This window comes from Pinus tabuliformis, chromosome 7, assembly GCF_031772625.1.
Source record: "Pinus tabuliformis cultivar Carrire ecotype Pingquan chromosome 7, CPIR1, whole genome shotgun sequence".
NCBI classification, from domain to species: domain Eukaryota; kingdom Viridiplantae; phylum Streptophyta; class Pinopsida; order Pinales; family Pinaceae; genus Pinus; species Pinus tabuliformis.
Genome location: NC_142293.1, coordinates 2,077,823,835 through 2,077,845,247, shown reverse-complemented (window position 1 = coordinate 2,077,845,247; position 21,413 = coordinate 2,077,823,835). Strand labels below are relative to the sequence as shown.

The following is a 21,413-nucleotide window of genomic DNA, read 5'->3' as shown; positions in this document are numbered from 1 at the left end:
TTAAAAAAAAGCCTCTCTTCAACCTTACTCCCAATTCTCATCAATCAATTCTATAAGCAGAGACTTTTCCTATAAATTAATTTTATTAAATGCAATATTTGCAACCCTTTTCTATGTGGCTTGTGGGACCTCTCGGCATGAATACCCATAATATAACTTTATACCATAAATTAAGCATTAAGCCAACACGTTTCCCCCTCTTTATTCTAGTGCCACAATCTCCACTGTTGGTTCAGTGCTAATCCAATGACTATCATGTCGTCTGCTCGCCAAGTAGCCCAGACGATCTCCACCATCGATGTGACCCATCCAATCGAACAACTATCGTGTAATCTCGTGTAGATTCTAGCACGATTGATATTTATTTGAGAGCACGCGAAAAAAGTGGTTTTCCTTTTCCATCATGTGCTACGTGTCACTCACTTAGGCTAATCGCCTGAAATTTAGAAATATCGGTTACCACTTTCTTACCCACATGAGATACCACTTACCATAAATGTCGCTGACTACTGACTTGTGAAGTGTTGACCGGTTTAACAAGCGATCTATGCTTTAATCTAAGTTGTCCATCCTCCATTTTCAATGATGTGACTTAATCTCCATTATTCTTTTGCCCTTCACTGTCTCTTTACAATCCTTTAGGAAGTTGAGAAAAAAGCCTGCGTCCTTCACTATAGAAGACAATTGTCAATCTTCCCCTATCTACTGTGAAAACCAATTGCACTCACTTCTAGCTAATCCCCTCGTCCATTTAAAATGGAAATCCTGATCTCTACATGCCTTTACATAGGCTTTATTAGACAATTAAATACTAATCTCGTAAAGAAAATTTCGTCAGTCATTCATGCTATTCAACACAAAAATTCTACAGTGTTTCTCAGATTCACAGTTAATGCACCATAAGGCTATTAAGACACATATAGACACAAATTACCACACATGATATATAAAAATCCACATTGTTTTGGTATTTTTATTAAATATTTACAAGGAAAACAGTCACATTCGACTGTTTCAGTTCTTTGCCATAAAATCCATCTACTGCTCTTCCTAACTCCTCACTCTTGCTCTTACTATCCTCTAGCTCTCTAACCCCCAGCTAGCCTCTATCTAACCTTGGCTAACCTCTAAAATTATTCAAAAGATCACAATTTATACAAAAATGGATTCATGAACCAATTTAGTTCAGATCCAACAATCTCTCACTCTCTCCCAAAGTATCTCTCCAGCTCCACTCTTTTCTCAAAAAGAATCCCAAATTAATTAGTTAAATCCCTCAAATCGTCACTCTTCCTAGGATTACTCAACTGTCTCTAAGATCTCTACATTCACGACATATTCTCCATAAATAAATTTACAATTAAAATCCCCTCAACTCAACTAAACTTAGGAAAATAAATAAAATGATTAAGGGAACCCACTCCCTTTAGTAAATGTTAACTAAGACTAATGAGTCTTATAAGTATTGAAGAATTTTCCTTCATCATTACCTCATGCTGTTCTTAGCCTGAGCTGCCATTCTAATTCAAACAAGAATCTCCCACATATATTTCATTGCATGTATATCCTAATATTGGACGTTTCCGTTAAGTATATTGCATGTATCATAATATTGGATTTCACACTCCTACTCAAGTAAAATCAGCATGAGTGCAACTTGTCTTCCCACGAGATTTCATTGTTTATCTTATGCATCTATTCACTTTATTAAAAAGGGAAATGAGTGACATCCATGGAGGACTAGTGCTCTACCCTCTAATCAAGATGTTTATCAGCAGATTTCTCTGGTTATTAAAGGAAAACAACAATTATTGAGGGAGGGATGTGCTTTAGAATAGCCTACTTTTAGCATGTGGTTGTAATTATTATTGGAAATCAGTGTAGGTAATTGCCAACAGGTTTGTGATCATAACTAGAAAGAAGCCGATACTTTAGAAAGGTTGCGCTCTAATAGAGGTTGTTTCAGTTTACTGCCAATTGGTTTAGAGCATGCATAGAATGATACTATCATTGTAAAATCAACTTGGACCATGGTTAACGCATGCAAGATAAAAGCAACAATGTGAGGATAGGTGCACTCCACATGAGGGTATTTTGAGCAAATTTCATACTTCTAGCATGCAATTAAGTTTGTTTATCTTGGATAAAGGAAGAGTATCAAGGGGGTGAGGGAGGTGATGGGCGAGTTACAATCATGCATAAAAGGAAATTAGTTCGCCATGTAGAGAATATTCTACTTAAGTTTGGATTCTACTTTAGTTTGATCCCTTTTTTTCCAACACACTCTAGTCCAAGAAAATTTTTCTTTGATTAGCTTTTGTTCTCTAGCCACCAGATCTCGTCTAGTCCAAGAACAATTTTCAAATCGATGTGAATAACACCTATCAAAGTGGAACAAATTTTGGCTGCTATGTGAGTGTTTCTTAAAATGAGAGCATCCTTACACAATATAGATTATTCCAAGTGGATTGCTGCAACTACTCATAAATAGGCTCTTTTTCTACCATTGTCAATAGATCCAAGCCCATGACTAGTATTGCTTAAAATGTTGGCATGATACCTTTTCTGTTGGTCGAAGTATAATTACAAAAATTTCTTAACGAAGGTTTCGAAGTGAGGTATACATATGGCTTCCTTAGTGTTGTTAGTAGCTGTTTCTATCTCCTGGAAAGAGTTTCCAAAGTGTTTCCATAATCCAATCCTCAAACCACTACATAGTCATCATTTGAAAGTAGATCACTTGGTGCTCGTGTGGAGGGCTGAGCTGTTATATAAGATTAGGGAATACTGCTAGTAACTTTAAAGGATATAAGTGCTTTTCCTCATGCCAATGTCACCTTCAAATTCATTTTCACAAAGTTCTCACAGAGTACTATTCAAGGGGCCTCACTACTGGAATAATATGTGATGCTACTATAGGTTTCGTTTGAAACATATCCTCAAAATAAAATAGGCTAAAACCGATAAATGTTGCTCCATTCTAGTCGTAATTCAAGTTGCCTTGCATCACCTTCCAGACTTTAGGGACAAAGTGATGTCATAAATAGCTTGAAAGACTAATCTAGAGCAATATCAAATATGCACAAGAGTGAGGAATCTACAACAAGGCCGAATCATCAATATGTTGTATTGTTGCAGTGAAGAAGCCATAAAATTCACCTTAGACAAGCATATAAATACTTTTCATATTAAAGATGAAGAGAAGTTGGCCCTAATTTCTCCATTGGAAACATGCCAGGTCTATTAGAAATGAGTTTATTTCAATGTTTTGATTTTTTAGACTAATGTAGATTTACAAAAATAGGGCATTGATGTTTTCCATTTATCAAAAATTGGAAAGAAACGATATTACAACTATAGTAGACACCTTGATCTATGTAGAAAAGTTTGCAACAGTCGCCCTTTCTTATAGTTTTCTTAATGTAGAATTAAGAAATGTTCCAAGGTCTTTTGCCTTGTATTCGAAAAGGTACAACTAAAATTCGTTAATATACATCATAAAATATTTTGCACAACTGTTGCAAAAGTTGTACTTAATAATAACTCAAGAAGGGCCTCAGAAAAGAAAATCAGGGAAAAATTATAAAAACCAGCAAGCAATTGAAATAAAAAACCAGAAAACCTATAAAAGAGAAAATTTATGCTTATATGAAAAGTAGGAGCTTGAAACCCATGAGGTGAGGGAAAACTTGATTTTGCATAAGTTTGAGGCTTTGTCAACACAAGAGTGAAGACTGTGACAACAATATGGTCATCAAGAGCTGAATGTGTCACTTGTGGGAATTGCTCTTGGGTTGGAAGGTTAAGACGCCTCACAACCACCCAGCCTAGCCCCAATATACAATTTTTTTCTGAATATATATCCTAGCACTTCCTCTCATTCTGAGGATGGTATCTAGGGTAAATCCAAATTCTTTGGGGCTCGGGGAAATCAAAAAGACATTCATTAAGAGGTCAACATGTCACTTGTGAGAATTGGTCCTGGGTGTGGAGGGATAACATTCTTCGTCAATTTCCTGGGCTAGACCCAATTGACTAAAATTCTTTTTGCAAAATATATCCCGAGAAAACCCAGGGAACTTTGCCTCATTCTGAGGATGGCACCCGGGCTTAAGCAAATTCCTTAGGGCCAAAGGCCATATCAACATGTCATTGGCGGGAATAGAACCATTGTAGGGAGGATAACAATCATTCCAACTAACCAGTGGAGCTAGACCCAATTGACATTATATGTGTTTGCAGTTTGACAAAGGTGTAGGAACTTTGGAAATGAGTTTTTTGGTGTTTTTGGACAGTCAAATATTTCTCTTATTTTGGTTGTTTTCCAGTATGTTGGAAAATATCAGTTGTTTCTTTTTCCTTTTTACTTGAAACTTGAAAGGATCTTAAAAAATAGTTCAATAATGATAGATGGCCCTTAGTACGCTAGCTAAACAAAACAAAGTCTTACTAACTTAAAACTTCTCCAGGAGGTCCCACCTTGCCGATTTTCAAAAAGGTGCAGTCCAGGAGTCCTAGAAGAGCTTATCCATCCACTTGACTTTCAATGCTTGTTCCAAGTGACAAATGAAATAATATTCTACTAGTAAATTGTTCCATAAATAGAGCAATGACTATGAGGGGCATGTTGGGCTTCTAGTTCATTTGAACTTCACACAAGTCTGCTGCTCCTAGTGTTATTTTCCATGTTTGATGCATATGTGAGTTGCATGTTGTCCCATTTGAATGCAAATAATGGAATTTCTACACTACATTAAATGATGATTTCCTAAATTATTTGCTAGTCCCCTGTTAGAAAGGTTAGAAGAGGTATTCTTGATAGGATTAATGATTAAGATGATGTGTCACATTTTGGGCCTTATACAAGGTGAAACTGCAAGATCTTCAGAAGTGAGGGAAGTTGGGGTGAAGTTATGGGCTTGAAGAGAGGGAAGTTAGGGTTCCATTGTATTGCATAACTTTTGCAAAACACTTGGCAGGGATCGTAATTTGGCCAAGCATAATTGATCTTAATTAGCTCTATGATTATTCTTGCATATAGATCATCCCATCAATAACATTTTATTTTTTTATATTGAACTTAGTGGACATTCAAGTTTTATTTCCATTTGAAATACATATGGGAGACACGGTGATATTGATGCATGATTTAAAACTTTCTTCACTTGTTTTGCATTCAACAGGATTTGGCAACTGTGGTTCCAGGTCTTGAGCCAGCAAGAATTGATCTTCTCTCGGTGAGGACAAACATTATCTTTGTTCTTTGGAATATTATCAAAGGATGTTAGGTAACAATTTTTCTTAATGCTGACAACTTTTTTGTTTGTTTCTTTGTTTTTCTGCCCCCATGTTCCCTCCCAGAAAATGCTATGCCTGCAGCCTAATAGACGCATCACTGCTCGTAGTGCTCAGGAGCACAAGTATTTCAAAGATCTAGGTTGTGTACCCTGACGTGTATATTAGATGTGGGGATAAAAATATTATTGGCCTGTTGTAGCATAGCCTGCATCATCTCACCAATGAGTTGCTCTTTGGAGACTGGTAAACTAGATGGAAACCTGTATAAGTAACATGATCAAGTATACCATGTTTAAAAAACAAATGTTTTGTCACATTTGTTGAGGATTTGCACCATTGGTGTCACTGGATTGTTGGTGGTTCTAGTTCTTCAAGACTATTGAACAAAACTTTATTTGGAAATTAAGATACTCAATTTCATTTTGTTAGAGAAAAGGTTCAGCGCAAAGAGATTTTTCTTGAATATTGTAACACTTGGGAAAATGTGCAGGTGATATCTTCACCAAGCCTCTTGAGAAGATTAAATTTGAATTGTTTAGGGAGAACTTAGGTGTGCAAGTGAATCCTTTCTCCATTAAAGGGGGAGAGTCAAAATTAATGGAGAAAGTTTGTTTCACGATTGGGTGTGTGTCTTAGATTAAAGTTAATTCCTATTTTGTAGGAGATAGTTTTGATTTCCCTAAATTGAATGTAAATTTATATATTTCTGATTTGATGATTCACGAACCTCACTGTTTAGTCAATCTCTGAATGTAGCTTGCTCACCTGCGAGGTGCTAGTTTCAGTTTGTAAATTTCATTCTAATTTATCTTTCCATTTTTTAACAATTAGTTAAAAAACACCTTTTTTTAGTCACACATAAAATCGTTCAGGTTGTACAATGCCTTTCCAAGAAAAAAAATTCCAATGGTTTATTTGAAGTCAATGCATCAAATAGGGATGGCCTTGGATTCTCCCATCGGTGCAATGAAGTGCCATTGTTCAACTATATCTGCTCCGACTTTAAGCCGAGCAAGATCGATTGAGATCTCTTCCTCTTTTTGACGAATTCTACACAACTAAATCCAAGGAGTCCTCTCATTTCAGCTGTAGATCGATCTCGTCTGCTCAATATCGAATCCTGGTACAATGAAGGTTATTGCCAGAATGAAAGTGGCTAAACGTAACGAAGGTTAACTAGGATCATGCTTTTGTTCAGTGGGTACCAATAATGGATTTGACAGTCGACCGTGATACTTAACAAGTCTGTAAAAAGAAAAGTCAAAGTCAATACGTGTCTTACGTTGATTCGATCACCACAATCGACAAAAGGTCGAAGTTTCCTAACCCCTTAAAAACACCTTGGGTATAATAAAGACACCCTCATTGGAATAATTCGCTGTGGTGAGGTCTCATACAGGAGGGATAGCAACACAGTGGGGAGAAAAGGCCCAGTGGAATAATTCGCTCTTGTGAGGTCTCACACAGGAGGGATAGGAACACAGCGGGGAGAAAAGGCCGAGAGTGGAATAATTCGCTCTTGTGAGGTCTCACACAGGAGGGATAGGAACACAGCGGGGAGAAAAGGCCGAGCGGAAAAGCATATGTTAAAAAAACTTCAACTTCAAACAGCCATCAGTCCAAATCCTTCTGCTGTGCAAAAAATTGGTGGACAGATGGACAAATTAAGGTATGGCAAATGGGGTGGTTGGATAGCCACAGTGGGTGTGCTCTTGTGTTTATTAGCTACCATTACTGCCCAACCAGGTATGTAATGGAACATTCTAACTTCAACAAAAGGGTCACTAAGTGCGCTCTTACCTGTTGCGTTGGAGTATTTCCCTTTCGTCACTTTTAGCATCGTCCCTTTTATAACCGTCGTTTGATATCCTGTTTTTTTATTTTTTGTAAGAATGAAAAAAAAAGCTTTTATATATAAAAGAGAGTACAGGTTACATAGTTGTTTTTTCTGATCAGATCATGCTGTTCCAAGTAGATACATGAAAATCTAGAAACATATAAAAAAACAGCAAATATATGCTTTGAAAATAAAATAGCTTATCTGATCAAAAAGCTAATCCTTCAGCAGATATCGATCAACCATAGATAATGTATATGAAACTGTAAATGAGGAATAGATGACCAAAAATACAGATGTCTGTTCAAAAACTGAAGTAAAAAAATCAAAGAGAGCAGATTCTAGGAAGCAAGTATACTGCCAGAATCAGTCCTGAAATCATGATTAAAGGCAGCAGAGTGAATGGCCCCTGGAGCTGAATCAACTCCTCTTTTCGAAAGCATATCCGTGATGAGGTTCTGTTCCTGTAGATGTGATTGAAGGAGATGTGCTGAAAGGTTCGCTTCACTGTGCGAGCTTCATCCAATTTTCCAACAAGGGAGGGTGGAATCCGGAGAGCCCTCTGACCCAATCGATGGAGCCTTTAGAATTCCAGGAAACCTGAAGATCGTTGATGTTGAGCCAGTTTGCAGTGAAGAGAACACCCCATAATGCAATGATTTCGGTCTTATTGTTGGTACCCCATTTCCCTCCCACCAAAAATGATAATAGCAGCCAGGCTTGGTGACTATGAAAATACCACAACAGCATTGTCTATTAAAACAGGCACCATAGGAAAAACCAACCAGAAACTTTTGCCACACATCCTCTCTTTTAATCTTCTTCGGTTTCTGAACAGTTTTACTGGGACCAATTTATAAGAAATAGACCACAATCCCCAACAGTGCAGTCCTTACATCCACCCTTATATGTTCAAATATCTTACTATTCCTACAATACTAAATACCCTATATGATATAAAATGGTAATGTTCATAATTCATTATATGTCTCAAAACAGAGTTTGAGACATTTCTCCAATGAATCATTATTCCAATCCATGTAAGACTGTGTCCCATACTTCTGTAGCAATTGGGCACCTCAATCTCCAAGGTATGTAAGACTGTGTTCCATACTTCTGTAACAATTGGGCACCGCAATAAAAGGTGTATCACATCCTTCTGTAACAATTGGGCACCTCAATAAAAGGTGTATCACATCTCCGAATGCTGCATACAAAGGGGTCATATCCTGTTTTTATAATGTTCAACGAACATATTTTCTCATATTTTGTCAGCAAGATGTTGGTTTGTTCATTACTCTTTTTGGTGGTGTGCAGGATTTCTGAGTATCAGTTGTGGAGCAAAAACTAATTACACTGGGGAAAACAATATAACATGGATACCTGATGCTCATTACATAGACATCGGTCAGTCAGGGAACGTTACTAGTGAAGAAACCTATGGTTCTTACTTGGATACAATGCGTTATTTCCCAAAGCCTCTTAACAAGTCTTGCTATCAGTTGCCTGTGGCCCCTGATGTGCCTCACCTCTTAAGATTATGGTTTGCCAGGAGAAATGTCAGTGAATATGTTGGGCATATTGGATTCGCTGTCTCTATTGAGACAGTGGATATGCTGGCTTCACGAAACGTATCAGTATTTGATATTCCAATTTTTCACGAACATATATTGGTTACTGAAGGCAGAATGTTGTACATTTGCCTTGTTAGAACCTCCGAGTTTATTGATCCCTGTATCTCTGCTATCGAGATTAGGAGGCTCCAACATGGCATGTATAGAGAAGCTCAGCCAGGAACAATCTTCTTTGCATTGTCAAAATACAATACTGGTGGAAATTCGATGGTCAGGTGAACATTTTGAAACTTGTTTATATTTACCTATAGAAATCAAGGCAGAAGAATAAATTGTAATAAATTTAAATCTCGCTCTTCTACCTGCAATAAGACTTCAATACAGTTGAGTAGTTGTCATTTTTTCGGTTAATGATTGACCTGCATAGCTTTTGTGGTTGATTGAGCAGGTATCCTCACGACAATTTCGACCGCATCTGGACACCAATGGACGCATTTATGTTAGATTCTTATCCATATGAGAATGTAACTTCAAAAAGACCTATTTCAACAAACAATACCAAAGACTTTCCTCCAACTGCTGTCTTGCAAACTGCGTGGGTCATAGACAGCTCGAACGCCTCCATTCCATTGCAAGGGGAATTCAATTCGGGTCAAACAGACCGAACATTATTGCTGTTATATTTTGCAGAGCTCGAGACGCTGAATATGCATGAATCGAGATCATTTTCAGTCAAGATAAATGGTGAAGAGTCTGAAATCATTACTTTGGTGCGAAATTATTCAGCCCAAGAGGTTACAATCCAATCCTCTGCTGTATCAAAATATTTTAGTTTGATTGAGGGAAGTGAGTCTACCCTTCCTCCTATAATCAACGCTTTCGAGTATTACCAGCTACTTCAATCACACCAGCCAACATATTCTCAAGAAAGTAAGAGACTTGCCCTCACTAAATTTCTCACAAGTAAATTACCGATTTTACAACTCAATGCCTAACGAGCTTCTCAAACTGCAGTTGACGCTCTTAACCGTATCAAAAGAAGATTTGACATAAAAGATTGGATTTCTGCTGATCCTTGCTATTTGGTAACCTGGGACGGAATTGGCTGTGATGATAGCACCTCCTTGGGAGTTGTTGGAATGTTAATTCCAACTGCAGCCAAGCTCGTGGACGCAGCATGGACAACGGCGGCATCAGGACTGTGCACCCAAAACCTCAGCAGCGCGGTGGATTGACCGGAATTCGGCACCGGATTCTCTCGGGCCAGCTTTCCGACGAGGGAATAAACCGGCAAGGAGCTCCGAGAAAATTTGGAGCCGCCACGTGTCATTGCCCTGACGTAACGCAACGTCATTTTCTCGGGGGTTAAAGTCCTGCTGCAAACTGCCCTCCGATATTGTTGTCAGCCGTCCGATGGGGTTCTTCATCCTCCACCGTCGATCTCCGAAGATGCAGTCAGCCCGCATCAAATCAAGTTACGTGGAGTGTAAGGTTTCAGTTTGACCGCCGTGGAGGAAACACAGTGGCCTTTAATGCATTTACGAAGTTTTGGTGAGACCCTTTTAATATGGGTATGGGCACATTTTATTACATGTCCTTTTATATATGTTTTTTTATACGGTATGTATTAAAAACATAAATAGTATGTAATAAGTTTTAGTTTTACGTGTTGACCATTTTTTTTTTGGGGGCAATGGTATGTAAAAAGAATATAGACTCAAGTTAAAAAAAAGAGATGAACGAGCCAAAAAAAAGATATATGCTCGTGGGTTGTAATATGCACAGTGCATTTTTTTATGAGAGCTTGGGGGAGCGAAAAGAATAGTGTGCACAGCAGTGCATGAAAAAGAGCAGAAGTGGAGCATATATGTTATGCAATGTTATTGTTGCATATGAGAGTGGTGTAACCCGCAGCGGCGAAAGAGAAGGGAGTGCTCAGAATGAAGACCAGCACATGAAGCAGGTGAAGACATTGCACGGTAGTGCATAGATTTTAATCTATTGGGTATGCATTGAAATGCAGGAGAAAAGAACGCACAGGTATCTTTGAAATTGTGAATGTAATTTACTGCATATGTAAAAGTTTGTTTTACAGCAGTATGTGTAAAAATAGTTTTACACCAGTAAAGTGAAAAGGGGTTTTACTGCAGTAAACCCAGCACAGTAATTTCTCAGGTGAAAACAGAGTTTTGATGGGTGAATGAAAGTTTTTGGAAAATCCCTCTCAGCAAAGAGGATGAATGTGTATCAGGCATGTATTTGTATCAGGCATGTATTTAAATCAATAGAAGTTTTTTTTGTGACTGTGTAATGGCCTGTTATGAGAATATTTGTTTTTAAAAGCTTCCCTGTGCATAAAGACCCTGGAACAGATGAAACAGAGCATTGTCTCTGTGGTGGTTATTTTGTTGGTTTTGGTATTTTCCCGTTTAAAATACCTAACAGTGGTATCAGAGCTAGTCCAGGCTCCTTGATGGTGACAGAGCTGGTTCAGGCTCTTTAAAAGTGTCAAGGAAGCTGAAAGAAGGTGTTGTTGCAGCAGTCAAACCTCTCCAGCAGTGTGAAGCCACAGCCAAAAGGGATTAAGGTATTTCTCAAAGCTTTTCTTTGTGTTACTGTTGAAGGAACAGTCAGTGATTTTAAAAGAAAACACAGTCAAGTATTTAAAGCCTAGATAAGAATGGCAAGGTCAAAGAAGAAAGCCTCCAGGGCCGTTAAAAATGTGTCTCCCTCCTCTACTAAAATAGAAGGCAATCCATTAGAATACATTCTATTTGAAACCCCAAAGTTTGATGGAAACTTTGATGTATGGGAAATAATGATGAGGGCTTTCCTAATGTCTGAGGGGATTGAAGTCTGGGAGTCAGTGATTGATGACAGCAAGATGGATAAAGAATCCATGGAGTATGATGCACAAGCAGCAAAACTAATCTTGGATGGACTCCCTGATTCTGTAAAGAGGAATCTAGGAAAATATACATCGGCAAAGGATATATGGGACAGACTGCATGACCTTCATGCAAAGGGAGCACTGACCATGACAATGAGTCAAGAAGAACCCATCATAGAAGCTGAAAATGAAAAGCTTGAACTTATCAAGTTTCAAGTAAGAGAAAGGGATGAAGAGCTTGCCAAGCTTAAGAAGGAGCTTGACCAATGCAAGAGGAAACATCATGAAGAAGTCATATCCATGACAAATCAGCTGAATAATGCAAAGAAGCAAGCAGATGTCTTGACAAGTGAACTTGAACAAAGACAAAAGAGAGTGAACAAGCTTGTAGAAGAGATTGGACAGTACAAGGTAGAGGTCTCCTCCCTTAAGTCCGAACTACAAGAAGCCAAGAAGCAGGCACAAGGAGATGAGAAGAAAATGAAGAGCGGTCAGGCAAAAGATGAAGAAATATCCAAAATGAAGACAGAGATTATCTCCTTCAAAATAGTAGCAGCTGAAGCTACTCGTAGCAAGGAAGAAACTGAGGGACAACTAGCAAAGAAAAATAATGTATGTGAAAAGTTGGAAGAAGAGATTGTTCTCCTCAGGAAGAAGGTTGAAGGGATGAACAAAATCATGAAGAGCTCTCAAGCTCTGGATGACATGCTCAGCTATCATAGATCTCCATTTGATAAATCAGGACTTGGGTATGTAGCTGAATCCTCAAACAAGGATGAGGATGCTTTAAGCAGAGGAGATGTGAAGAAGCCAGAAAGAGATGGTGATGCTCCTAGTTCCAGCAAAGGCAAGGAGAAAAATGAAGGCAGCAATAGAAGAAATCCTGCTCCAAGCAGAAAATCAGCTCCAAGAAGAAATGTAGCTGATGGCAAAGAGGCAAGAGGCAATGGTGATCATCAAAGGATCTCAAGGCAGCAAGGCTTCAGAAGTACATCAAGGAAACCTCCATCTCCCAGGTACCAAAGTTCATTTTATGGTTATTGTTATGCTTGCTCAAACTTTGGTCATATGGCAAAAGACTGTAGAGCATTTCATGGAGATAGATGTTGTGGTCCCCGACAATCTCCAAGAAATAATTTCACAAGAAGAAATCATGAATTTTTATTCATGAATGAAGTTGAATGCTTCAAGTGTCATAACATTGGGCATATGGCACGTGACTGTAACTTAAGATGGGCTGCTATGCAAGCCAGACCCATGCAAAAGAAGAATGTTACACAAGTATGGAGAAGAAAAGAAATACAGTGTGAAAGCCCCTTAAGCAACGCAGCTGATCTAAGTTTGTTTTGAGAAAACCTTGCTGAAAGAAGACAAGCATACATTAAAGGGGAGCTTATAATTTTTTTGTTGCTGAACTGTTTTAACAGTCACTCTTAGATGAAGACCTTTTCATAAGGGAAAGATATGAAGTTAAATCTGCCATAGAAGCAGAGAAGAAAAAGGGGCAGCGCTCAAATGTAAAGTACAGCAGCGCAATAAGAAGTATGCAAAGCAAGAAGACCCTCACAGCAGTGGGAAGACAGAACATAAAACAGCAGTTTGAGAATTTTTTTTTGGAGCACATGGATTAGAATGAACAACAGTTTGAAATTTTTTTTGTGGTGCACATGCATTGAAATGCATAGCAATGGAAGGTAGTTTCCTTTTATGTAGTATGAGAGAATATACTCACAGCAGATTGAAATGTTTTGTATTGGGAATGAAAATGCAAAGCAATGAGAAGAAAATGAGAAGAAGGCAAAACGCAGCAGAGCGTAAATGCCCAGTGGCTGAGAATGCAATGAAATTTTTCATACAACAGTGAAAAATGTAATGTTTTTTTTGTATGCAATGCAACATGCAAAGAAGTGCATAAAGAAAAACAGGGACAGCTGATTTTTAATGCACATGGGTGAATGATAATGTGTGGCAGCAGAAAAATGAAAGGAATTGCACAGCAGTGCATTGTGTTAAAAAAATGAAACTGAAGATTGTGTAAAGCAAGGGTGCAATAAGAAAAGGCAACAGCCCGTGTTTTTTGTGGAGAATGAAGTGCCAAGAGTATGGGCACACAACAGTATGATGAAACAAAAGGCAGCGACAGTGCAAATTGCAGAGGCAATGCAGCAGCAAGTGTATGGACATAAGTGAATATAAAAAAAAAAATTGCAGCAGAAAGTGTATGGACAGCAGCAGCTTGAAAAAAGTTTTTCCCATCGTGAAGAAGGAGAAGCACACAGCAATGCAAATGTGAAAAATGCAGCAACAAGAAGTTTTGAACAGCAGCACATGCAAAAGAAATTTTCCTTTCAGCAGTAAAGGTAAATGTAATGAATTTGTTGATCATTGAGTTGAAATGCAATATATGCAACAGCAGTGAATGTTTACACACAGCAGTGTAAATTTGTAAGTTGGGACAGTGTAATTGTTCCAGAAAAGACAGAGTATTTTGTCTTTGAAAAGTGCACAAGCAGTGCAAGTGTAGACACAGCAGTGTGGGATAGACACAGCAAAGAAGATGGCACAACAGTGCAGAAGAGAATATGCAGCAGCATAAAAGAACAATGTAATGAGTTTGCACACACAGCAGTGCAATGATTGTTTGTTTTGGAACTACATTTTCAGCACAGTCATTTGGTGAAACCCTCTATTAAAGAGGAAGGTGCTTTTCAGCACAGTGTCGTGGTGAATCCCTCTATCAAGAGGATGATGCTTTTCAGCATTGTTTGGTAAATCCCTCTGTCATGAGGAAGGTGCTCTTAAGCACAGTTTCAGGTTAATCCCTCTATTAAGAGGAAGACAAATTTGTTGTTTGTGAACTGCATCAGAAGCAGTTGGTGAATCCCTCTATGCGAGGAAGATTGGTGAACCCCTCTATGTGAGGATGATATCTTTGTAACAGCAGTGTTGGTGAATCCCTCGATCTGAGGAAGTGCTTGGGTATGTTTGAATGCCCAGCAGTTGAAATTAAAGGGGAGTGTTGGAATGTTAATTCCAACTGCAGCCAAGCTCGTGGACGCAGCATGGACAACGGCGGCATCAGGACTGCGCACCCAAAACCTCAGCAGCGCGGTGGATTGACCGGAATTCGGCACCGGATTCTCTCGGGCCAGCTTTCCGACGAGGGAATAAACCGGCAAGGAGCTCCGAGAAAATTTGGAGCCGCCACGTGTCATTGCCCTGACGTAACGCAACGTCATTTTCTCGGGGGTTAAAGTCCTGCTGCAAACTGCCCTCCGATATTGTTGTCAGCCGTCCGATGGGGTTCTTCATCCTCCACCGTCGATCTCCGAAGATGCAGTCAGCCCGCATCAAATCAAGTTACGTGGAGTGTAAGGTTTCAGTTTGACCGCCGTGGAGGAAACACAGTGGCCTTTAATGCATTTACGAAGTTTTGGTGAGACCCTTTTAATATGGGTATGGGCACATTTTATTACATGTCCTTTTATATATGTTTTTTTATATGGTATGTATTAAAAACATAAATAGTATGTAATAAGTTTTAGTTTTACGTGTTGACCATTTTTTTTTGGGGGCAATGGTATGTAAAAAGAATATAGACTCAAGTTAAAAAAAAGAGATGAACGAGCCAAAAAAAAGATATATGCTCGTGGGTTGTAATATGCACAGTGCATTTTTTTATGAGAGCTTGGGGGAGCGAAAAGAATAGTGTGCACAGCAGTGCATGAAAAAGAGCAGAAGTGGAGCATATATGTTATGCAATGTTATTGTTGCATATGAGAGTGGTGTAACGCGCAGCGGCGAAAGAGCAGGGAGTGCTCAGAATGAAGACCAGCACATGAAGCAGGTGAAGACATTGCACGGTAGTGCATAGATTTTAATCTATTGGGTATGCATTGAAATGCAGGAGAAAAGAACGCACAGGTATCTTTGAAATTGTGAATGTAATTTACTGCATATGTAAAAGTTTGTTTTACAGCAGTATGTGTAAAAATAGTTTTACACCAGTAAAGTGAAAAGGGGTTTTACTGCAGTAAACCCAGCACAGTAATTTCTCAGGTGAAAACAGAGTTTTGATGGGTGAATGAAAGTTTTTGGAAAATCCCTCTCAGCAAAGAGGATGAATGTGTATCAGGCATGTATTTGTATCAGGCATGTATCTAAATCAATAGAAGTTTTTTTTGTGACTGTGTAATGGCCTGTTATGAGAATATTTGTTTTTAAAAGCTTCCTTGTGCATAAAGACCCTGGAACAGATGAAACAGAGCATTGTCTCTGTGGTGGTTATTTTGTTGGTTTTGGTATTTTCCCGTTTAAAATACCTAACTTTGGTGCCAAATTATTCAGCCCAAGAGATTAGAATCCAATCCTCTGCTGTATCAAAATATTTTAGTTTGATTGAGGGAAGTGAGTCTACCCTTCCTCCTATAATCAACGCTTTCGAGTATTACCAGCTACTTCAATCACACCAGCCAACATATTCTCAAGACAGTAAGAGACTTGCCCTCACTAAATTTCTCACAAGTAAATTACCGATTTTACAACTCAATGCCTAACGAGCTTCTCAAACTGCAGTTGACGCTCTTAACCGTATCAAAAGAAGATTTGACATAAAAGATTGGATTTCTGCTGATCCTTGCTATTTGGTACCCTGGGACGGAATTGGCTGTGATGATAGCACCTCCTTGGGAGTAACAATTTCTGAAATGTAAGTTAAATTCTCCGATTTGTTTACAGCAGAAATCGTGAAATCATGAGGCATATAGGCCAAATCTAACATGCCACGAGGATACTATTGTTGCCAGAGATTTGTCGGGAAGGAATCTTACAGGACCGGTGCCTTCCGATTTTGGAAATTTCACTGCATTGCTTAATCTGTAAGCAAAAACTGGACCTCTATTTTATCTGTGTGTAACCTCTAACTATCCCTTCTGAGAATACCACAAATATTAATAGTCATTATAAACTGTGCCCATGTCTTGGTGTTTGATAATAGAAACATGAATATTCTTGATGGCGTTAAAAGTATTCAGTGTTTATAAGTCTTCCACATGGGAATATAGAACTCTGGTTTGGCTTTTCGAGGGAACATAATTTGCGTTTGAATATTATATGAGGCACCAATCATCTGTGCAGCATTTACCTATTCGTTTGAATATGATACCACCCAATAATCATATGTGCTGCATTTACCATTTTGTGTTGGAATTAGCAGGTCACTTCACCATAATCACTTAACCGGAGGAGCACTGCTCGATTTGGGCAATCTAACCGTTTTGGAGGGACTGTAAGTTTCTTTGGGCACTCTAACTTCCATTTTGTAGGTTCTTGTGTTCCTATACATTTTCACTCTACAAAAATTTACTTTGGCTACTTTGCAGATATTTACAAAACAATAACTTTAATGGTGATCTTAAGTGGCTACTTCATCAAAGCGTTAATCTTCGAGAATTGTACGCTTGCCCCTTTTCTCTGTTTTCTATTTAACCTTTTTTATTTTATTTTTCTTCGAAGTTAAATGAAACTAATTAGTAAAATTCGTACTTTGTGAACATTCATCTGTGCAACATTTACCTATTTGTGTTGAAATTAACAGGTCACTTGACCATAATAACTTCACAGGAACAGTGCCAAATTTGGCCAATCTAATATTTTTGGAGCGATTGTAAGTTACTTTCCCACACAACTTTCATGTAATAGGTTATTTTGTGGCTATACATTTTCATTAAGCAAGAAATTTACTTTGGTTACTATGCAGATATTTACAAAACAATAACCTATCTGGTACTCTCGAGTGGCTATCTCAGCTAATATCTCTGCAAGAATTGTACGCGTACTTTTTTCTCTTCAATTTTTTTTTTCCAACTCAAAATTAAATAGAATTAATTACTAAATTTGTAAATATTTTGCAGTAATCATCTATGCATTTGCCTATTTGTGTTAAAATTAACAGGTCACTCGACGATAATGATTTCACTGGACCAATGCCAAATTTGACCAATCTAGCCAGATTAGAGCGACTGTAAATATCTTTGAAACAAAACTCTCGTTTTGTAGATTATTTTGGCTTTACGTTTTCACAAAACTAAAATTGACTTTGATGACTCTGCAGATATTTACAAAATAATAAACTGAATGGTAATGTTGACTGGCTATTGGATTTAAAAAATCTTCAAGAATTGTGCGTCTCTCTCTTTTCTCTATTTGATTTTTAAGGTTTTTTCCCAAAATAAAATACAAATTATCAAAACAAATTCAAGATAAAATACAATTAACCAATAAATATTTCCTCAATGGTTTTAACGTTTAAACGTTTTCTATGCAGAAATATAGAAAACAATAATTTCAGCGGTGTATTTCCTGCTCAACTTCTCCTTAATTGTTCGCTGAAACTCAAGTAATAATATCCGATTTTATATTTCTCATGCTCAGACACAACTTGTTTTAAAATTTACAGCTTCAATATTTATTTTCATTCATATTTTCTATACTATAAATTGCCACATATGATAACAGTGAATCGAATTCAATCTCTAATTAACTTGAAATTTTACAGAAAATGACAATGAATCAACTTAAAATTTTAATTTATTGAACTGCATGATGTTTATGGAAAAATATGTTTTTTCTGGTGTGCAGTTACTCAGGAAACCCCTACCTACGGATGGGTACGAGGGAATGTAATCTCAAGAAGAAAAACAAGGATGAAAACACGGATAAAGACAAGAATGAAAACACGGATAAAGACAAGAATGAAAACACGAAATTGATAGTTGTACTCGGAATTCTATTCATCGCGTTGATAGTAGATCAATATATAAAATTGACCATAAAAAAAGAGCGTGTAGCTACCAAAAGCAGTGCGGCCCAAAAGGATCCAAAACATTTCTTGTATAAGGGTAAGTATTACAAATATCATTATTATAATATGGACATAGTTAGAGTGTACGCCATAAATGAAACATGGTCGTATTTTTACTATTATTAACTGTACCTTGCATGAACGCAGACCACTCGATGAATCTGGTGCCAAATGCAACAAAGTCACGTGCCTTCACTCTAGATGAGATGATAGCTGCCACACAAGGCTTTAGTCAGGCGATCGGACGAGGGGGCTTTGGATCGGTCTTCTTTGGCAAATTACCCCAAGGAAAGCTGATCGCTGTGAAAGTGCTTTCACTGTTCTCCCGACAAGGAATTCAAGAATTCTTCAATGAAGTAATTCTCAGACAGAATATGGTTATCTTTGTGTCCAATCTAGGAATCTCAGTGTTAGGTTGGTCTGCACCCTAACTATTATATATGCATCTCGTGAACAGGTTGATCTTCTTTCTAAAATAAACCATAGGAACTTGGTATCTTTATTGGGCTACTGTAACGAAACCGATGAAGTTATGCTGGTCTACGAGCACATGTCAGGAGGGTCCCTAAGAGACCACCTTTATGGTAAATTATATTACTCTAAAATATGTTTGTTTCATTCAATAGAATAGCCAAGGTAACCAACAAGCATTTGGTTCTTGTATTCTTTCCAGGTCCCCGTGCAGAAAATTCAGATCTAAATTGGAAAAGAAGGCTCAAAATAGCTTTAGATGCAGCGCAGGGTAACTATTTCTTTTAACGCTCATTGTTTACAGTATTGATTACGAAAATAGGAGTAAATGTTGGGAAATTTTTGATGGGGAAAATACCAAAAACCAAATATTCAAACACACATAGGCAATGCTCTGTTTCTTTTGCTCCAAGATCTTTTGTGCACACAGAAGACTTAAAAGAAATTTCACTGAGAGACAGAGTATTTCACCACCATTAAAACATTCTATTCATTAAGACCTGATGCAAAGATTTACCACTGTAAAATCCCTTTTATATTCACTGCTGTGAAAAAACAACAACTTACTGCTGTAATAAAAGTTTACATAAGTTTACTGCTGTGAAAAGAAATTTACACAGAGTTACAAAAATCGCTCCACCATTTCCTTTCTGCACTGCTGTGCAAAACCACACATGGTTTTTGCTATTCCAAAAGGTTACATCACCTGGTTCTTCTCATTTTACACACTGCTGTGTGTTTTTCTTTTACTGCTCCATCATTCTTTTTCACTGCTGTGAAGAATAAATTTTTTTTTTTTGTTCCTCCCGTGTGCAATACATAACATTTTTAAAAGTCAAAACAAAAAACATTAAACTTATTACATACGATTTCCTATTTAATACATGCCGTATATAAATATATATAAAAACATATATTATAACATGCCCATGCTCATATTAAAAGAGCCTCACCAAAATCTTGTACCAATCATTAAATTCTTTTACCTACGGCGGTCAACCATAAACCTTTTACTCCACGCAAAACATTGAATTGATGTGGGTTCGTATGCAGCTCCAGGTGATCAACGGCGGAGAACACGGGAGCAAATCCAACGGTGGAGAACAATATCGGAAGACCAACAAGTGCTGAAAGTTAACCTCCGAGATTCTTACGTTGCGTTACGTCAGGGGTCAACCACGCGTCAGCTCCATATTTTCTCGGAGCTCCTTCCCGGATTATTCCTTCGTCGGCAAATAGCTCCGAGAAAATCCGGTGAACGGTTTCTGGCTTGGTTCACGGTTTTTCTTGGTCTGCGTTGAAATTAGATTTCAACAGTAAATCAATAAGTAACAGTATATCTAATTGGATTTCTATGCAAAGGCCTGGAATACTTGCACGTGGGTTGCAACCCGAAGATAATTCACAGGGACGTCAAGACCGCCAACATCCTTTTGGACAGCAATTTGAATGGAAAATTGGCGGATTTCGGCCTTTCAAAGATGACAATTGATGGGGAGGCTACTCATGTTACCACTGTAGTGAAAGGAACATTCGGATATCTGGATCCAGAGTATGTAACTTACTCTCTTTGCAACAATATTTTTTATTAAGAGTAGAGGCAATCGTACTGTATTTGTTAATTTTTGTTGGTGACAAACTTTCACAGGTATTTCAACACTCAAATGTTGACGGAGAAGAGTGATGTGTATAGCTTTGGAGTGGTGTTGTTAGAGATATTATCCGGTAGGGCACCCATAGATACAAATTTACCTGAAGAAGAACTAAACATTGTTCGATGGGTAAGGAACCTTATTATCAATCATCCAAAATATAAATATTTAACAACACTTGCAACGGAATAGACTAACAATAAGTATTGGCGTGACATATTTACAGGTGACACCGTATCTACTATACACTGATGAAAATGGTGGCGGCAAAATAATAGACGTGATAGACCAGAGGTTGTGTGGAGATTACGACATGAAATCTGTGAGCAATGTTGCCAAAATAGCGATGAGATGTGTTCAGGCTTTACCGTCACGTAGGCCGACTGTAAGTGAGGTAGTGGCGGAGCTCAAAGAGGCTATTAAAGTTGAGGAGGATAACCACTGTATCTCAATTGCAGAGGAGAATGGCATCCAAAATGGGGATGTATCAACTAAACGCGAAGGAATGGAGTGGAGCGATAACAGTTGCAACATGTCAAATGTAGGAAGATAACTTCGCATATACCCATTTAATCAGAGAGGCGAACATAATACTAAAACGTCTTAACCAGACTGTCTATATTATGCTTAAATTTTAGTAAATTTCTCCCATTGTTTGTCACTTTTGTAATCATGATATTGAATTTCTTAATCTCTTAGGTTATGAACAGAATTGCAGACTTAGATGTCCCAATGAGGTTGAGTAATCATTTAGAATATGAAATCAACTTATTTAAATTTGTACACATATATATAAAAAATAAAACACGGTTAATGTGTGAGTTAAAAA

The 21,413-nt window shown here is 37.9% G+C and overlaps 2 protein-coding genes across 2 annotated transcripts; both read left to right on the top strand.

Moving 5' to 3' along the window:
- Positions 1 to 6,953: 6,953 nt before the first annotated feature.
- Positions 6,954 to 18,892, top strand: LOC149256856 (putative leucine-rich repeat receptor-like serine/threonine-protein kinase At2g04300). The gene is made up of 12 exons (XM_089455490.1): positions 6,954 to 7,044; positions 8,453 to 8,984; positions 9,158 to 9,639; positions 16,175 to 16,307; positions 16,405 to 16,476; positions 17,196 to 17,264; positions 17,358 to 17,426; positions 17,553 to 17,621; positions 17,712 to 17,780; positions 17,925 to 17,996; positions 18,239 to 18,498; positions 18,609 to 18,892. Exons 1-12 carry the CDS (start codon positions 6,954 to 6,956, stop codon positions 18,890 to 18,892), a joined length of 2,202 nt encoding a protein of 733 aa, XP_089311616.1.
- A 32-nt stretch (positions 18,893 to 18,924) lies between these two features.
- On the top strand, positions 18,925 to 21,157 carry LOC149256855 (putative LRR receptor-like serine/threonine-protein kinase At5g48740). Its single transcript, XM_089457518.1, has 5 exons — positions 18,925 to 19,045; positions 19,135 to 19,203; positions 20,295 to 20,484; positions 20,581 to 20,713; positions 20,811 to 21,157. Exons 1-5 carry the CDS (start codon positions 18,994 to 18,996, stop codon positions 21,135 to 21,137), a joined length of 771 nt encoding a protein of 256 aa, XP_089313644.1. The 5' UTR covers positions 18,925 to 18,993; the 3' UTR covers positions 21,138 to 21,157.
- Positions 21,158 to 21,413: the final 256 nt, after the last annotated feature.

Bases quoted from the DNA above. Each gene is read 5' to 3' on its own strand.
- LOC149256855 (XM_089457518.1), top strand. From the start codon at position 18,994: ATGCTGGTCTACGAGCACATGTCAGGAGGGTCCCTAAGAGACCACCTT. The intron at 19,046-19,134 runs GTAAATTATATT...TATTCTTTCCAG, and splicing joins CCTAAGAGACCACCTTTATG to GTCCCCGTGCAGAAAATTCA. The intron at 19,204-20,294 runs GTAACTATTTCT...TTCTATGCAAAG, and splicing joins AGCTTTAGATGCAGCGCAGG to GCCTGGAATACTTGCACGTG.
- LOC149256856 (XM_089455490.1), top strand. From the start codon at position 6,954: ATGGACAAATTAAGGTATGGCAAATGGGGTGGTTGGATAGCCACAGTG. The intron at 17,622-17,711 runs GTAAATATCTTT...ATGACTCTGCAG, and splicing joins CTAGCCAGATTAGAGCGACT to ATATTTACAAAATAATAAAC. The intron at 17,997-18,238 runs GTAATAATATCC...TCTGGTGTGCAG, and splicing joins AATTGTTCGCTGAAACTCAA to TTACTCAGGAAACCCCTACC.